The following is a 19060-nucleotide window of genomic DNA, read 5'->3' as shown; positions in this document are numbered from 1 at the left end:
AATAAAAGATTGAAAAATATCTGGATGACAAAATATAAGGAGAAAAAAAAAAAAGAATTTTTTCGAGTAGACAAACATATACATTTAATAAAGATGATTGTTTAAAAAATTATATTTAAATTTGTCATATATGATAAAAAGCAATTAATTAATGATACATATATCAATCTAAATATATTCGCTGTTTCTGAACCCCTTTAGTATTATTGCCATGATTTTAGAGTAATTTCCCTAAAGAGTTAGTTTGTTCTTTAAAGTACTATTACATATTAATTCGAACACGATTCAACATCCTCTCGTAAAGTGACATGGAAAATAGTTACAATGTTAATTTTGCAAAATTCAAACATAGTTTTATCAAATTTTTTGGCTAAACGTCACATTAAATAGATCGAAATAAAATTGTGCACGCTACATACTGGTGAACTCATCTTCGTCTTCGGCTTCAGCCTCGGCTGCCAGTTCCTCTGGTGTTTTCTTCTTTCGCATCAGAGGATTAGGCTCTTCTTGTGGCATCTCTTGTATCTCCTCCCTTTTCTTTATATTATACTGCAAAGCAAAAAAAAACAATATTCCATCAAAGGCGAGATAGAGGAACCTATAACTTTTCTTTGATATTACAAGTTTGATTATTTGACATTCGTAAGATTTTTATGAATAAAAATTTTAACTTATTAATATTAAGTTGTTATCCTATTTTATAATTTTATTATTATAATTATTAATTGTAATTATGTATCATATATGTAATATTTTTTTTTATATTACATTCCAGTTCTTTCACACATTCTCTCTCTCCCCTCCTCCTTCCCTATTTAATATAATTCAATTTACAATAAGCAGCGATGATCTTTGCGTATACTATTGAGGCATTGTACTCTTGGCACAACAATAAGCTCGATCGCGGGGCAAGCTGGACATTAGTGGTACAAGTACCGCCATCGCCGCGGTATATAGAAATATGGCTCATACAAGTATTATCATTACCTGTAGGATACGCATGTCGTGTTATATACCATTGAGCGAGGCCTCATTAATAATTGGTGCCTTTCAGTGAAATGATTTGTTATGCACCGGACAATAGTGTACACTCGACATGGCATTGTGAATGCCTTTGTTTCCTCCAGATGAGTCGCTTTTAGGAAAAACATATTACATATTTACGAGTCAAGAAAATAAGTAGCAATATGAAGTCGCAATATATCAATAACGTGTAACGTGTCTCGTCTACAATATTTAGGGCACGTATATTGTGTAACTTACTTACTCGCTTAAATAATTTTTTTTTTTACTCATTGTTTTCTATACAGATTAATTTATTGACGAATATTTTTTTGTTTTTATTAATTATCGAAAAAAAAAAAAAAAAATGACACAGACTGATATGCTCCAATATTTCAATTTCTAGAATTCTAAAAATGTTTCTAACACGCGCGGAATTCTATTTCGCTTGTGATATTTTAATTCTGTGATCACATATGTTTCATGATCGAGAGCTCGTTCTCTTTCAAACACTCCCGTTCAAACTCTAAATCTCTCAACTGTACGTACACAGGTTATACCGAGGAGACGGATAACGCAAGGATAAACGAGCACCCCCTGTACCCCACATGGCAGCGTCAAATCTGATGCTCTGATCCTGACGTTAATTAATGTTCCTCGATACACGTGCAACATATCCGCGCGCCTCTTGCATCTGCGTCTGTACGTGCGCGCTTCTGTCCATTCATGTTCGAAATTATGAGAACATTATTATGCGCCGGCTTATGCCTGTATGGCGATTTATCACGTTCGTTGGCATTACATTCAAGTAATTTTTAAAAAAATTAAAGGGATTAGTATTATAAATCAAGTTAGAAATAAAATATATGATTATCTATACAGCATCTGAAAAAAGATTGAAGAAGTAAATTGTGATAAAAATGTAATTAATAATAATTACATTTTTTTTTTGGAACGTTATATCAAACATTTATAATATCGTTCCTTAGTTAATATTTCTTGTTTGTGTAAATATTTTTTTTTTTTTTTTTGAGATATATCGAGACGAGTGTTATTCATCGCGCCATGTAATATTAAATTTTATGTATCATTTGTTTATTAGATATACAATAATTGCAATTGTTTGATAGCGATAATTAATGAATAACAACGACTTGAAGTTTTGTGCCACTGATTTATTCTAATGTTATTAGTAAAGAAGTGTTGCTTCTGTGAAGCCCGCAGAGTTAGTCGCACTGCGGCGTTTTTGAAGCCTGCGCCCGTGCCATCGTTTCGATATATTCTGCATTGTTATGTAACTATTCATGTAATACCATTTTTTTCTTATTACTAATTATTACAAACAAAACAATCTATAATAAATAGATAGTATTTTAATTACAAAATGATCTACATTAAATACAGATAATATTTTAGAGAATAAATACCTCGATAGCAAATTTTGAAAAATTTAATGTTTTACCAACATTTCCAAGATTTAATCAACAATATATAACGTATATATCTAACTTTTTTTTTATCACTGTCTTCCTCTTTCTCATTATTCATTCATTATCATCATTATATCATCGTGCATTATTAATTTGCAGAAGCAAAAGGAAAAATTATAATATTCAATATTTCTTATACGCATCGTAAATTTTGTCGGTGCTATAAATAGACAGAAGATCTGATACGGTGCCATATTACCACGATGATAAAATTGAAATTTGAGATTCCTGTCGGGATTCAGAGTTATAGTAGGCTTCAAAAGACATATCATATTGCACTAGAAATCTTTTTCTTGAAAATCTGCATTTATATTAATCATATCTTCCATCTTTTATGAATACTTGATTGAAAACTTGATTGATAAATACAGGTCTATACAAGATATTAAGAAACTAATTTTTAATCGTACAGACGACATATAATTCCATAAAATTTAACATTTCTAAAATAAGCTGATATAATTTACATCGCGTAGCAAACTCGATCGATCATTTAATCAATTAAGAGCTTCCAATGTTCGCGCTATTTTCTATAAACCAATACATGCAGATCGCTCGCGACGCTCTCATTCCAGTCTCAACAAATTAATTAATGCTTTGTAAATTAAATAATCGTAAGTTCATTTCTAAAACACACGCTCTCGGATACTTCTGCAAGATGATTTCTTATCTGGTGAACGTCTTAAAAGGAGTCAGCCTGACTCTATTAGGAAGTCGCCATATTGAATGCAGGGACTCCCTACTAGAGTCAATTTGACCCCAGTTAAGTTCAATCTTCTCTCTTCGTAGTTGGCTTCATTGTCGTCTCTTTTTTCTCGCCTGCGTTGTCACATTTGATGAGTCCTCTTTCTTCCTTGAAGATTATCTTCGATATTTTCTAGAATACTCGTGTTCAACAGGAATGATCAATCACCTGAGACCTTAATTACGATATGGCAGTTAATGACGAACTTGCCACCTATAACAATGTTTGCTCCATTTTAGTTAAGTAGACTTCTGCACGTATAATTTTCAACGTCAACGTCAATTTTTTTATCCCGATGGACCCAGCTTTCCTCGACGGTTACAATAGGTTTACTATTCCTCACATTGGTGTAGCGTGAAACATAAATTATTTAATACGAACGTTGAAGGTATAAGCTATGCTGAATGCTACTGCCAATTGATTGTATGCTGATTCTATGCAATTTGCAAATGCAAATCGTTTCGATTGATTGAAAACGCCAATGTGAAGCTGGACATAGACGCCATAGATTGCCTTACATTGGTTGCGCTGAAAATTTCATCGAGGCTAAATCGATGAACTATTCTCACATGTCGATTTATAGCTATCTTTGTATAAATCATTAATCTATTTAATTACTTTACTTTCTGGTCTGGCAATTACATTTGATAAAATTTATCTTAATTTAATAATTATTCGATAAAAACAGTAGAATAAAATAGTACCATCAAGGGAAACATCACGACGACAAACATGCAATAAAATCATCCATTTAGCGATTTTCGTTTTCCGAGGTGCCTTTGAGGACAAAGAATAAAAAAAGGTCAACGGAGAGAGCAGAAGCGAGAATAAAGTGTCGAATAATATTTTTTCTGAGTAATACGAAACGCGAAAAATATTAAATCGATAAACGAAACTTTAGAAATCTCTCTCTCTCTCTCTCTCTCTCTCTCTCTCTCTCTCTCTCTCTCTCTGTCTCAAAACAATTTATTAAGTTAAAGAATATTGGATATCTCTTCTGCCTTCTCTCCTCCCGTTTACTCAATACTGTCAGCTTTTAAAAGTAACATTATTTTTAATAAAAAATGAGAGGAGGATTCAATTCTTTCAATATGCTTTTTGAAGGATTTGCTTATTTTTTATATATAGTATCTATATGTGTTTGTAAATGTATCATCTTCTACCTTGGAAATCTCTCAAACATATTTTTTATCGACAGTAATAAACAAGGCAACAATTGCACATATCATGAAACAAATGTAAATGCGCTGTATAAATATTAATGGCTCTAGCTACAACTTTAATATGATGATAAATATTAGGAAATAATATTTACAGTAATATAATATAATAGAAATGAAATGACATATTAATACAAAATAATAAAAAAAAAAGATGAAATGTAATATATATATGTAAATATTAATATTGTATATGTGAGTGAAATGAATATATATTATACCTGCTTTCTGCTCCTCTTATGACAGATTCTCGAGATCAGTTTCCAAATAAAGTAATAAAAAGAATATTTTCAAATTGCGCAAGGACTTTGCTATAACAAAGTCCCACTTCGTTCATTAGTCGAGATAGGAAATCGGATTTGACTTGACCCAATGCGATTACCATGCCAAAGCCGCTTCCACTGCTACGCAGGAGTAGTGGATGCTCTATTCTCATGAGAGATCGCGGCTCTCGCGTCTCAATCTTTTCCGCTCATTTTCGAAGAATCATGTTTCTACCGAGACGAAAAGGAGGATTTCAAGGTAGGTCTTTCGCCTACGATGAAAGAGCCATTAGTGTTAATTATATTCCGTCGAGAGATCCTCTTGCTTTACGAATAAAACCGCGGTGGGATAAACGAATCTTAAAATGCCGTCGCGTCGAAAGACGTTTTTTAATGTAGATTTTACGGAGTAATGAAACTCGCTCGCTTCATTATTACATTTGTCCAACTTTAACTGGTCTCTTTTTAGTAGTCACTTTATCATTTCATGAGATCTTTAAGATTGACTAAATTTTACTTAATTGAGCTTCGACATCCCGAAATGTTTAAAGAATTATCAAGATTGTTGATTTTTAAATATTTATATTTCTCTATATTCTTCTTTTTATATCTCATTGTTTTTTGATATATTTTATTTGTTTTCGATTAAATTAAATTACTCGGAATCTTGAATTAAATCTGATTTTGTTAAAGTATATGTGCTTATTAAACCGATTTAATTGATCTAAGACATTCTCCATATTTGAATCGCAACTCCGCCATGATAATAGTTACAACATTCAACCACTCCGACGACCACTTCCACATATGGAATTACAGTATACTGCAGCAGTGCGGTTGGTGTATAATATACACGCATACACACACACACACACACACACACACACACACACACACACACACACACACACACACACACACACAGAGAGAGAGATCAAACTGTGTCCCACACGTCGAATTACGCGTTTGGTCCCTTCAACGATATCATTTTCTGTTTACATGCGAGATAATCGCGTTTCCACTCCAATTAACGTCACGCAAAATCCAACGTCACCAATCCAGTTGGGCAAATGTCGGTGAAGGAAAATGTAAATCTATCATCAATTTTCTATCTCGTAATGAGCTTTGGAATTTTGTAAAAATAAAATTTAGAGTTATTTCGTAACGAGAAATATATTTAAAAAGTACTCAACTACTACCGTACATTCATATACGTTCCCCATGAGCTTATAGATTTATTCGTTATCCCATATTAATAATAAAAATTAATTGCGCATGAGAGAGAGGACTCGATATTAACTCTTGAGTTTTCGTTAAAGCTGATTCGATCAGCAGACGATCCACTTGACATTTTTCTGAAGTACAAAGCAATCAGGTTGAATCACATAGAAAATAGAATCCGTCCGAGGCATTGATCAAACGGGATAGAACAATATACCCCGACGGGATCTCGCAAAAAAACTTCCAACGCATTCAACGATTTGGCGGGAAATAAACGTGCGGATGAAAAAAGGAATGGGAAAATAAAGAGAGAATGAGAGAGAAAGAGATGTAAAATGCACGTTGGATCGCGCCATTATCAATCTTGATGTATTGTCCTGTCAGGACGGAGTCAACGGCGTTGACATGACCCAGATGAAATCGAGGACTCTTGTGGAAAACGCGAGAGAAACACGTGGCGATATTTGAATTCGTCCTCTGATATTTATAGTCAGGAACAAAATCCACTTGTAATTAACTGAAAAATATTATTTACAATGCCATCAAATAATACTTTCTAATGGCTAAAACTACAAGCAGTTGTTTTTCGATATAGCAGTTGTGCAAATCATTAGACATCACACTGTCATAAACATCAATAAAAATATTTACAAAGTAAATTTGTTCTAATGTTTCAGAATTAATGTAGTCCTTTAATTAATAATAAATATATAATATTTAATAAATAATATTTTTCAAAATGTTATGTTTTTAATATTCTTTTGAAACATTCTTATCTCGGACAGTTCTAAGTAATAAATTCAAACAATAATTTGGCATGTAAAATAATATTAAATTCTGTAATAAGTGCAAAGTTTAATGAAAGTTTAGCTGAATAGAGATCATGAGTTTATGAAAATTAAATTAGTAATTTCCAGAACGAAACTCAATTCAAAAACTCTATTCAGTCGAAAATTATATAGCAAGTTATAGCAAGATCGTCGTTGCTAACCTACCTTATCTCTGATCTCCTGCCGCATCTTCTCTCGTTCTTCCTCCATTTTGCGATGTTTCTCCTTTCTTCGCTCCTCAGCCTCCCTAATGGCCTCCTGCCTCTCTCTCTCAGCCTCCTCTTCCTTCTCCTTATCATCCTCGTCACCTCCTTCGCCGCCTACCGCTCCTAAAATAAAACAGAAATATATTTATACATACATATTTTCCCAAACTTCAAAATACATTTTCATCATCAATAAAATTGATTAATGAGGACAATATTAATGATATTAATTATTTTATAACTGAAATTAATACTTTTAGATATAAAATCGTTGAAAATATCTTCATTGATTTCAATGTTATATATTTATAATCAGAACAAAAAAAAAACAAACTTGCGTAAAATATAAGATGAAAGAAATTAATTATATATTTTTTTTCAAATCGAGAAATATATATGTCTATGAATTTAATTGTTTCAGATGTATAATTTGGTATTTGTGTATTTAATTCCTTAAGAATCGGGAATTTACTTTCCCCGTGAATGTTCAGAATTTAATAAAAGGAAGGAAGTTCCGCGTCTTTCGAATCCAGTGGAATTAGCTGCATTATTGCACGTATTGTGTGAGCGCGGACAAAGGAAAGAATAAGATTTTGGAAGAGACAGAGGTAGATGCGGCGGAATCTCGGTGGAGATTCGGGGAAATTAATACCACTTCTATCTCAACGCCAATTCACCATTTTCTCCTTCACTCCTATCGCGCTCACGTATTTGCGCCGTTTTCCGCGAGTTGAAAAGATACTTTGAAGTCCGATTTATCTTTCTGTTTCAATTTTGTTCGTGTTGCTCCTTTCGTCCATCGCCCGCTGAAACTTCAGCTTTGAGAAATAATAAGATAATAAGCAAATTCGCGGTATACTTCCAACAACGTTTCCTATCCCGATAAAATACAGGATTGAAATAATTAGTGACAGCATACATAATACCATAATGATAATGATGATGATAAAGTACCGGCTATATCAGTCATTAATTAAAGGATTATTGATTTTTATATATAGTAAAGTATATATATTTCATATATAAGCCGTATTAAATGATTTACGTATTCATATATAGAATAGTTGAACATCTCTTCTCCTATAAAATCCTTTCGTTCAACATAAAAGCATTAATCTATTTTATCTCAAAACCACTAATGCTACGATGTAGCATATGGATTAAAAAAAATTATTTATAAAAAATAAGTCGGAAGAAAATAAATTAAAATTAAATGAAACAAATTCGATAAAATATAAATATCGTGATACTAAAAATTAAAAAATATATAAATATTATTTTTAAAAGATTATATAATGTAAAATAAAATAAGAAAAATTATATTTATGTATATCGGTTTTATTATTTCAAGTAAAGTGTAATGGCAACTGATTACCATCCCAATTTCAATGCAAAAGCTATAATTAAAAAAGTAACGAGATCATTTTCGAAATCTTGAGGACTCGACGAAGGAGTTTTGCTCCTTCGAAGGAGTAGAGTTACATTTCCGATGAATCTAATCGCATCGAAAAGCAAGTCCGAGTATGAGAAAGTTTCGCACGGTTCATCGAAGAGTCTCGAAAAGCAAGTTTATCCGTTCAAGTTTTTCAAGAGGATAAGTTCGAAAGTCGAATGAAAATATTAGCCGCGCACTCTTAGGAAACATGAATTCGTAAACATCTGCGATCAATTTTGCAGCGGCACTTTCTAACGTCGCTATCAACTTATAAACACGTGTTGTTATAGTACAGAAAACTCGTTTCAGTATTTTTTCTCTCTTGGAATTTTATTTAACCAAATTAATAATTGTGCAAAAATATTTAATGAATTAAGGAAGAAAGTGTTGCGGAAAGTATGGAAGGTGCTAGGTTTGAATTTTACTTAGTGAAATTTTCACTAAGCTGAGAATATGCCCATCGCGGAAATACGCAGCACATCTGAAAATTGACGCACGGCACGATTTAAAAAACGCATTCCGTGTCTCTGAAAAAGATTAATAATGGAATTCCTGCGGTTTTCCCCTACTCACTTCTGGTGTCCGGCAAAACTGTCCACGGACAAGTTTTATTTGACAAAATGAAATTCTCCGGTGGTTATCTAGAGAATTTCATGACGTCACTAGCCAGAAGTGATGTACAGGTCGTTTTATCGTAACGAAAAGTTTTTCACGAATTTAGCTCTTCTTTAATTTGCCATTGCATCCCACGCGTTATTTTGACAATTTTGGGCATTTTTATCAAATACGCAGTGTACTAATTTATGAATGTATCTCTTTTTGAAAATTTTACTGGGATAAATTCATAAAGGCGAGAAAAAGGATCGTATTGCGGAAGAGATAACATTAATCTGTACGAACGAGCTATATTTGAATATAAATAAGTTTCGTTTGTAAACTTAGTTGCTAGACTACATATGTGACGTATATCGTAAACCTTAATCCTAAAAGGATTAATAGTGTGACAACGTTGTACTGCTATATACACGCGCATGCCGTGTTTCCGGTGGGAAATAACAAGTGTGACGACACTTCCGTGTATACCTCCGGGGCTGGCATCCCAGTTACGAGCGCCATATTAAAGGACTATAAACAGTAACTATCTACATTGTCTAGCATTGTCCGTAAGTTCACGTAAAAAACTGTAACGACGAAAAAAATCACGATATACATACGCGTGCACGTGTGTTTAAAAAAATATAGACAAAGCTTAAAATGTCATCGAAGTCTCGTAAATTTTTGTATAAAAAAAAGTATTTTCATGTACAACTTCAAAATATGAAACAAAGAGTGGGAAACACAGCTCGCACGTATTCGAAATAAAACGGTTTCTACGTAGTTGCTCGAAAAACTAGGGTCCTTTTTAGTCGACGAGATCTGCGGCGGGAGTTGTCTAGTGTGTCGTGATGGTGGCGAGCGAGTTGCCTTTTCTCTCGTTTTTGAAACTACATAACGTAAAAAAAGTGATCTCGCCAACATACGTGGTCCCTTCAAATCCGCAATCCACGCTGTTCTCTGAGTTGATTTAAAAAAAAAAAAAAAAAAAAAAAAAAGAGAAAAAAAATGTCCATTATCGTGAATAATAGAAGAAATCCTTAGAGAGGAAGGCCGCAATAATCAATAATAAGAGTACTGTGGCAATTGTTCGATGTAACGCGCGTCCGAGAGAATTCCGACCAATCGCTAGTAGTAAATACCATTTCCGAACACACAGAGGCCGGTCGTTTCGAACACCTGCGGCCCAGTGTCACGAACATTCGCTGTTCTACTCGGCATTGTCATTGGTATCTAATTGAATCTGCATCTCGCAGCACAAATTCGTAACGACCTCTATTACAAATGGTCGCGGAAAATTAAAATGTCGTTTCGTGAGCGATAAACAAATGCGCCGCGTTATACGGGATACATCCATGGGAAATGGCGCGAGCAGCTGCAAAGTCGATAAGCAGATGCGGTTTCGTATAGATTATAACATGCATAACAGAAATATAGCTTTCTGTTCTTTTATTCATCAGACCTGATGATGAATTTTATTCATCCGCATATCGATAATAAATATTCTTTTTATTATATTTACCAAATAGCTATTCGGTAATTATTACCGATATAATTATTTTCACACAAATATTTATTTCACGAGATACACGACATGAATTTTATTCACTGTCTGTATCAAATATATTTCTTTATTACAATCCCGCATTATACTGAGAAAATTAATCAGAGCAAATTCAACATCGTCTATATCGACACTCTTCTCTTTATTGATATTCCAATTTCGTTAAAATTCTATTTCCTTTGAAGACAATTTTATATAAAAGCCGCACGCGCGTCAGTCACGATGCACGCGAGATATGTCTTCATTCCGAAGCGGCTGATGGAATCTGCATTTTAACTAGCCTTTATAAGAACGAAACCGCTCTATTTCAGCGCGAACAAACCGCGAAAGAGAAAGTCAGCCTTTTGCCACCCTCCCTCGGTTTCATTCGTCCACCCGGGTTGGAGTACTAACGCCAATCGCCGCTTTATCGAACAATCCGCCGTCCAATCACCGCCGCGCAGATGTTAGAGAAACGAATTTACTGCGAGATTTCAAACGAGTCGTCCCATATCGAAACGGTCACCTCGTTTCTCGTTGGACGACTATCGTATTGGCTGTTTCATCACTTGGTTAGGTAACAAAAAAAAAATTGGACAACCATCTGAAACGGACGGATTATCCATTTGCATGTGAATGCTTGCGAGGATGAACTGGAAGAAATTCTGTACTTTACATGTACGGCTGATGATCAAATCGACGACTCAATGTATCGGAATTTTTTATTCCACTCCTGCACTCGATATTAACTTTCAAATGATCTGCTGCTACCAATATGCAATCATTTTTTTACATTGTAATAATCATTATTATTTAATATGATATAGATAAAAGTACCCATTATATCGTCGGAATTATAGATTTGAGAAAGCCCCCCCATGAATATGACCTACTAATTTAGCAAGTTCATTTATTAATAGTTCGTTTACTTTTCCATTTTTATTAATATTGCATACAGAATACAACATGAAAATACTTTATATGTTTTACAAAATTTTAAAATAATTTATAATGCAAAACACATATAAGTAATCAGAAAAATTCTTATAATCCTTATCAAGCAATCATATACACAATAATATTTATATAATAACAGTGTCTTGTAATTTCTATTTCTTTTCTAGTATTTCTATTTAATTAAATGAATAAAATATTTCTGCTGAAAGTAGAATAGTATTTAACTTTTTAATCTTGATTTTGTAACATAAAGTGAACTTTTTTTAACATGTGATAATATATAGCGCACTATATACTTATAGTCACAAGCACATGTAAGTACACCTCGTTCGTTATCTTCTTTCGTGCGAGTTTAGGTTTGGCATACGTGTGGTTTGTAGCACACAGTTACGATAGCATCTCCCTTTTATATATGCGCCTTCGGCTCAAGGATATTTTGCCTAGCGTGCAAGTAATCCATGTGCAAGGTAGACGACTGCAATTCTCCGGTACCATTCTATATAGGTTTAATGTTTTTATCGAGCTTTGTAAACTAGTTACTCTCCTTTGGTCGCGTAATAAAGCTTTATAAATGCATGCTGCGCTTTTTAAAAATGCAAGAATGCCAAATTGGAATACGTGACAGTTAGTTCTGACAGTTATGCGTTCGCATATTTCTCCTTCTAATCCTGAAGAGCACCGAATGCGCGATAAAGTACGCAATTAATCTTTTATCTCTTTGTTACATTTCAAGTGTACGTTTCATTTCGATAGTGTGCAAAAATTAGTAATTATTTAGTAATTATTCGCATGATATTAACATGTTTTTCTACCGTAATAAAAACGTCAAGTAAAATGTTAAGAGAAAAGTCGATATTCCAACTAGTATTTCATTAAAAAAAATTTCAGGAATAGCTTTAAAAAACGAAAATATGCTGTTTTCGATAGTGATGACGCACTTCCTGTTTCTTGAAACATCGTAAAATAATTGAATATCACAAAGGTATTAAAACAAAAAAGTGTCAACTTTTCACGTACGCATGAGAAAATGGGGAAAAAAAGGAAAAAAAAAGAACGGTATCAGTCCTGGCGCGTCGAAATAATTCGCAAAATCGGCCGCAGTCTCAAAAAAACTAGTTCCAGATTTTACCTTCCGCGAGATCCGATTTGCATGCAAATCTGCCTGAACTCGAATCCGTGCCCACTCGTACGATTATATTGGCGCACGTTCGCGTTGTCCCCCTCGAGAAGGGTGAAAAGTTGCCGTTTTGCAGGGAAAGATTGGATTATATTGCCAGAAAAGCTCGATACATTTCGATCATAAAATATCTGAAGATAATATGATAAAAACCGACCAAACGTTTTTAAGCTCCATGAGATCCTTTTATATAAAATATTTTGATAACGTTTTGCTTTCTTTTTTATTGACTTTTTTTGCATGCATTTCATTTTCCCTTTTTTTTCCATCGAAAAAAGCGTAATTTATCAGAAAAGCGAAAATAACGAAGCTATTCACCGATCTTACGAAAAATGTGCAAAATTATTTTGGATATATTATTATCTGGAATTTTGTGTGAATTTAGAAAAAAAAAACTGTTTCGAAAATGATTACAGTCGATTTGTTCAAAAATTTGTTAAAAAATATTATATAATCTATTCCTAATAGCGGTTGCTATGTGTTTGATATCAAAATGATGATTTTAGTATTATAATTTACATAATTTCTTTAGCGTATATTAATTATAAAAGCAGTAGCCAATACAAATATGATTATTTATCCATGGTATGGATTATTTAACCGAATGGTATAATGTAATACATTCGCATTCATTGACACTCATGCTACTTAAGCATAACTAGCATTTGGTTATCTTGAGTTTAGGTCAAGTAGTCTTGATTAAGCCACTCTGACGTAATTAACCGCATCTCCAGAATTTGCTCCTATTGATGCGGCTCAGTTCAATCGTGAGCATCGATCGTTTAACACGGTTGTTGCACTTTGATTCGATCATTGAATGCATCATGAGTTCCAACTATGATTATGAATTAAATTTGGGTCAAATATGATTAAATAACCTCTAGATATCGATCATTTAAATAGCTGCTGTTTTCGAGAACGTAATAAAGAACGTAATAAAGAAACAACAAAAACTTTAAAAACTGTTATAGTATTTTAGAGTTTATATAAAATAAAAGAGATCTTTAATGTCTAGAATTTGTAATTGATGCAATCATTTTAAGACAAATTTATTAGTTATAACTCTCAAGAGAAAGAATAATTTAAAAAAAAAAAATATAAGTAAATTTTTTTCTTGTTATTTGGTAAACTATAAATAAGAGTTCTCGAAAATCAATTCTTGGGTTGATGCTTGTTCATTTCCGGTACAGGTTGGGACGGTTGTATCAGTGTTTCCTCTGTAGTGGAAATGTCGCGAAGAAGAGCGAGGGTTCTCGTGTTAGAAGTTGATTGTTCCGGTCTCGTACGGTATGTAAATCTCTTCGACATCATCCAATGATATTCTCTACTTTTCCCCCTTCTCCCCCCCCCCCCCTCTCTCTCTCTCTCTCTCTCTCTCTTCATTTCCTCGTCCAAAATTCCTCACTAGTGATTTCAATTTTCCCATTTCCCCACAATTTTTTCCCTTCAATTTATTGACGTAGAGAATTTTGCTACGGTATTGACGTGGAATTTCTCCGCTCAGTGAGAGATTTATCGTGGATGTTAAGATTAATGATCGTGATTGTACACGCTTAAGTAAATGTTAAAGGGGACGCGTTTAAATGATTATAAAGAGGGATCTAATCATTTTTTCACTTAGGAAACGATTGATAAAAGTTGAAAATGTGACTTTGAATTTTCAACCTAATTTCTATTATTCGCAACTGTATAGCGTAAATGTTTATAACTTTTTTCTTCATTTTTCACATTTAATGAATGTATGTAGAAATTTTAAGGAGAATTAAAACGCAATAATAGAACAAAATAGAACATAATATAACTTTTTTTATTTTGTAATAATTTTATATAATAATTAAGAGTGTAAAAATAATTTATTCTGTTTGTTAGATTGATGATAATATAAAAATCAGATCTCTCCTGAACAATTTACTGACTTTCTGTTGTACAAGATTTTTATTATCGAACTTTTATCTTAAATCTTAGTTTAATTACATAGTTCATTTCAAACTATGTAATTTACTCGTTTAATTTTCTTTTCTTTTTTTTTTTTTTTTCAAATATTACAGTTAGCACCTTATATTTGAAGCACAAAATTAGTCTTATCGATTATTCCTTTGGCAGTTGCAACACGCATTGATTCGTACGATACGAGCTCGCTTTAGATTATACAATGGCGAGGTAATTTCTCTCGTGGATCAATCGCAGTAACGCCGTACGTCTGAAGTTACTTCGCGAGATTGTCGAGTCGCACGACAGCCTGCTTCAACCAGCGATACGCTTCGTGAGCCGATCGCAATTGTCTCGAGAGGCGAAAGGAGAGGAGAATTTCAATTGGCTACCAGCTTCTATGCGTTTCGCATAATGCTTAACCTTTGTCTTATCAAGACACATCGCGAACGTTACAACGTTATGGGAAATGATGTGCTTAATCAAAAAAATTGATAACAAAAATTATTACGACAAATTTATAAATGAAAAATCTGACAAATAGTGAAATAAAAAACTTATTGATAGTAAAAGTAATTTTTAAAAAATAATGTATAATAAAATAATAAATGGTTACATCATATTCTTTAAATCATCATATCAGATTTTTGTCAAAGTCAATCTAATTGTTATTATTGTGTAAAAATTAAATTAAAAGAGAAAATAAACCAATTTACAAATATATAAATTTTATATTTTATTTCTTTTTTTATTATCCTATTTTTTATTAATCCTTATCGTAGAAAAACAAGGCTTAAAATCTCCAGTATGTGATATCAGATTATATGTCACCCATATCGAATACCGACACCGAGTTGTCCCAACGGAAACTGCATTTCATCGTCAAAAAAAGATCGCAAAGTGACATTTGCAATAAGCTTCTGAAGACACTTTTAATGCATTTTTGTATGTAAATTTAAATCGATGACCTTATTTTATTGGATCATTGAATATATGTTGACTAGGGTCGTTTATATTAACCGATGTCAAATAATTCTCTGTAAGGTTAACTATATATTAAAATAAAATTAAGCTCTTAGAAAACAAAAGCAATAAATATTGTTAGAAGTAGATAAAGAGATAAATGAAGGAAAGAAATCTTAGATTAAGAGAATATTTATTCTAAAACCATAACTTTCAGGAAGTAATTCTAGCGAAAACGTCTCCAGAATAAGTATATAATCATAGAATTCTTCATTTATTGCAGTAATTATATTTAAATGTAATTATAATTTTCTACATAAATTTCTATATAATTATATGATCATATCGGTTTCTTATATGATCATATGCAGATATTTGCAAATGTAGCTGTTTTCCTTTTCCGGTCATATTCGTATAGTAGCTTCCATTATCGCGGTGAGTTGTCGCTGACTACATGAGAACGACTTTGTCGAATAAGCGAAAATAGGAGAACGAAGACACTCGTTCAGCAATTTTACACGTTGCATCGCGCAATTGCGCTTGTTTAAAATTAATGCATGCTGTGCCTCCGTGGAAAGAATTCCGCGGCGATTCTCTTTATAAATAAAATGATAAAATAATTTTTTTTACAGAATTAAATATATCGAAATTGTAAGCCACTTACGATTCCTTTAAAAGTATTTAGATACTTACTTAGATTTGCCATTTATTTAACGAATAAAATCCAACTTTTTAAGAGAAAAATAAAAATGTTGCTACTTGTAACAAAAAAAGTCATATACCGTTTACTATATTAGTGTCGTTCCTCTTTCTTATCTTATCTTATTTGTCGAAAAGAGGAATAGAAAAAGGATGTAGCTACTTCGATTTCTCAACTCTAGAAGCGCAATAATTTACAACGCGGGCGTTGCCCAATGTGCACGCGCATTACTTCTTTTTAGTAGAAAAGAGGAGAAGGATATCAGACCGTTTTGTCAACGTGTTATTTATGGGCTTGTAGTAGTATATTGATTCGCTCGTATTCGGCCGAATGTCCCTCTCAGGATTTCACGTGCATGCATGCATGCACGCACGTGCACCCCCTTTTCGATTTTGAAAGAGCGAAATAAATTTTGAACAAATTTTACACCGGATAGTTTGTGTCGTATAATGGCATATAACATTGATTAAACAATGATCTGAAATCTTCAACAAATTTATTTAGAATTATTTTTAATTATTTCATTATTTAGATATCCCAAAAGATATATCGTTCGTATATTATGCTAATATAAATATGCAAGTTTTGTAGAAATTTATTATAATTTTTATAAACTTGCTTTTTTTTTCTTTTTTTCTTCTTATCGTTCAATTCAATTATTATTGAATAATATATGTATATATATATATATATATATATATATATATATATATAAAAACTGTAATATATAAAATAATCAAGAAAATTTCTTATTATATTAAATGGATCTATATAGTCAAGACATGGATGCTAACTTACATGTACAATAATAGATCTACGCCATCTCTAAACGACCCCTTCGAGACTTCCAAAATATAAATTCACAGCGGACTTGCTACTTTTCCTGGCAAGGTTTTATCGCCTGGATGAGACAAACCGAGGAACACGAAAGCAGCATCGAAAAGTTTCTGCTTCAGAAGAACGGAAGTACCGTCGTTACATAATCTTTATGGATGAAAAAGGCTGAAATGCAAAATGTTTGACAAGATTGTAATAGTATTGCGTTATTTTTTTTTTTTTATTAAGACGATAAATACGATGAATTTTCTTTTTTCTCACAAATTTGATTGTTCGTTAAACAATGAGATCATTATTAAAAATAATAATTCGTATAATAACGTATAATACAAGCGATCTCCTTTTGCTTTGATATTTCGTTTATCTTGGGAGTCAGATATGTCTGTTCTGTTACATTTTTAAAGTATCGAGGAAATATAGGATATCTCAAAAGCATAAAACGTATTAGTTTTAAAAATAAGTAAGAATAGATTCTTTAAGAAAATTATATAAATATTTCATTCAGAATTTTATTTCACAATATTTCTTATTTCCGATTTCATTGATTTCCTTCTTTACACCATTGATTTCCTTATATATAATTCGCAAGTTTTTTTAAAAATTTACTGAGATACTTAGATACATAGATTATATTTTTTTAGGATTAAATATTTGAACAGATGTAAAATATTAATAAAATAAGATATTAATATTTTACGGGACTCTATTTCATAGATTATTTAGAGAAACACTTTGTATACATTTGTCACACACAAGGCATCTATACAGGCATCTATATAGACACATTTTTTAAATTTAGAAGTTGCACAAAATAAAAGTAGGTCAATTGCGATAGTAGTGTGAGCCTTACAAAGAAGAGATGCAAGGACAGACGGTACTCATTAGAAGGTGAGGACTCGAGAGGACAAGCTTATTTGGGAGCGGACGCGCTTCTAAATCGATGACGTGAAATTCAATTATGTTTCCGGTGTCTGGAAGAGAATTATCTCAAGAACGATCTCGACACCCATCGACTAAGTTACTCGAAGATTTTCATTACAAATTGAGTTACAGCAGAATTTCAATCTCCACCATCGATAATCGAATCGTAATCGTAATGGAGACGATGCGAAAGCCCGTTTTGCTAATGAAGATATTTCTCTCGTGTAATGAATATAAAGGTATCGAGTAATTTTATCAGAGTGCCAATCGATCAAAAGTAATATATACGAATAAATATCACTTTGTAAATTAAAATTCTGACATTTTATTCTCAAAGGGAAGATTAGTCTATTAAAACTAATAACATCGTATATATTATATAATTAATAAAAAAATATTTGTTATCGTCATGACTTGAATCAGAAACAAACAATAACTTTTTATTTGTTTGAGAATAAAAATGTTTTAAAAAACTAAAAGAAGATAATATTGATAGCCTTTTTTTTTAAAACAAAATATTAGTTATTTCGATATTGAGACAGAAAGAATATATGATACAAGAAGTTATAGAGTAAAATAATTTATTCTTTAATAGAACAGACTTTCTTATATGTTAGAAATTTTTTATATATTAAATAAGATAAAAAAGTTATTAAATCGCATAAAAGAAAAAAAGACTGTTAAGGATTTTGATCCATTTCTTATAAAAAAAGTTTTAAATAAAATAAAATTTTTTTTATTTTTCACAAAAAAATAATCATCCATTTCTCTCGAAAAATATAAAAATTAAACTACTGTGATTTCTTTTTCACAAAAAAATCAAGACTAGAACGGTATGGAATAATATATCAATGTTTTTGTAAAAAAAAAACAAGAATACACAACTGACACGGGTGAATAAACAATGTTACAAGACATTCTTTTATTTTTCACACATGTATTTTGTTCAGCTGATACTCCAATATTTTTAACACAAATTCACATATAAAATATCTCCAATACATACAATAGTATGTTTGTCAGCAAC

At 32.1% G+C, this 19060-nt stretch overlaps 1 protein-coding gene across 4 annotated transcripts in view; it reads right to left on the bottom strand.

Annotated features, from left to right (window-relative positions):
- The window catches only part of cpx (synaptic transmission protein complexin), a 125357-nt gene that overhangs the window by 17121 nt on the left and 89176 nt on the right, over positions 1-19060 (bottom strand). For 3 of the 4 annotated variants that reach the window (XM_011648907.3, XM_011648908.3, XM_025219950.2), the window contains 2 exons: positions 6937-7100; positions 420-549 (listed from right to left, as the gene is read on the bottom strand). In XM_011648907.3, coding sequence (XP_011647209.1) covers positions 420-549; positions 6937-7100 — 294 coding nt within the window. Of the gene's footprint in view, positions 1-419; positions 550-6936; positions 7101-17073; positions 17278-19060 lie in introns of all 4 variants that reach the window. The other variant, XM_025219949.2, reaches the window with a different exon arrangement.

Source organism: Pogonomyrmex barbatus, unplaced genomic scaffold, assembly GCF_055798465.1.
Source record: "Pogonomyrmex barbatus isolate J1 unplaced genomic scaffold, ASM5579846v1 scaffold3, whole genome shotgun sequence".
Taxonomy (NCBI): Eukaryota; Metazoa; Arthropoda; class Insecta; order Hymenoptera; family Formicidae; genus Pogonomyrmex; species Pogonomyrmex barbatus.
The sequence above is the reverse complement of the archived record's forward strand: the minus strand, read 5'-3'. Positions and strand labels throughout refer to the sequence as shown.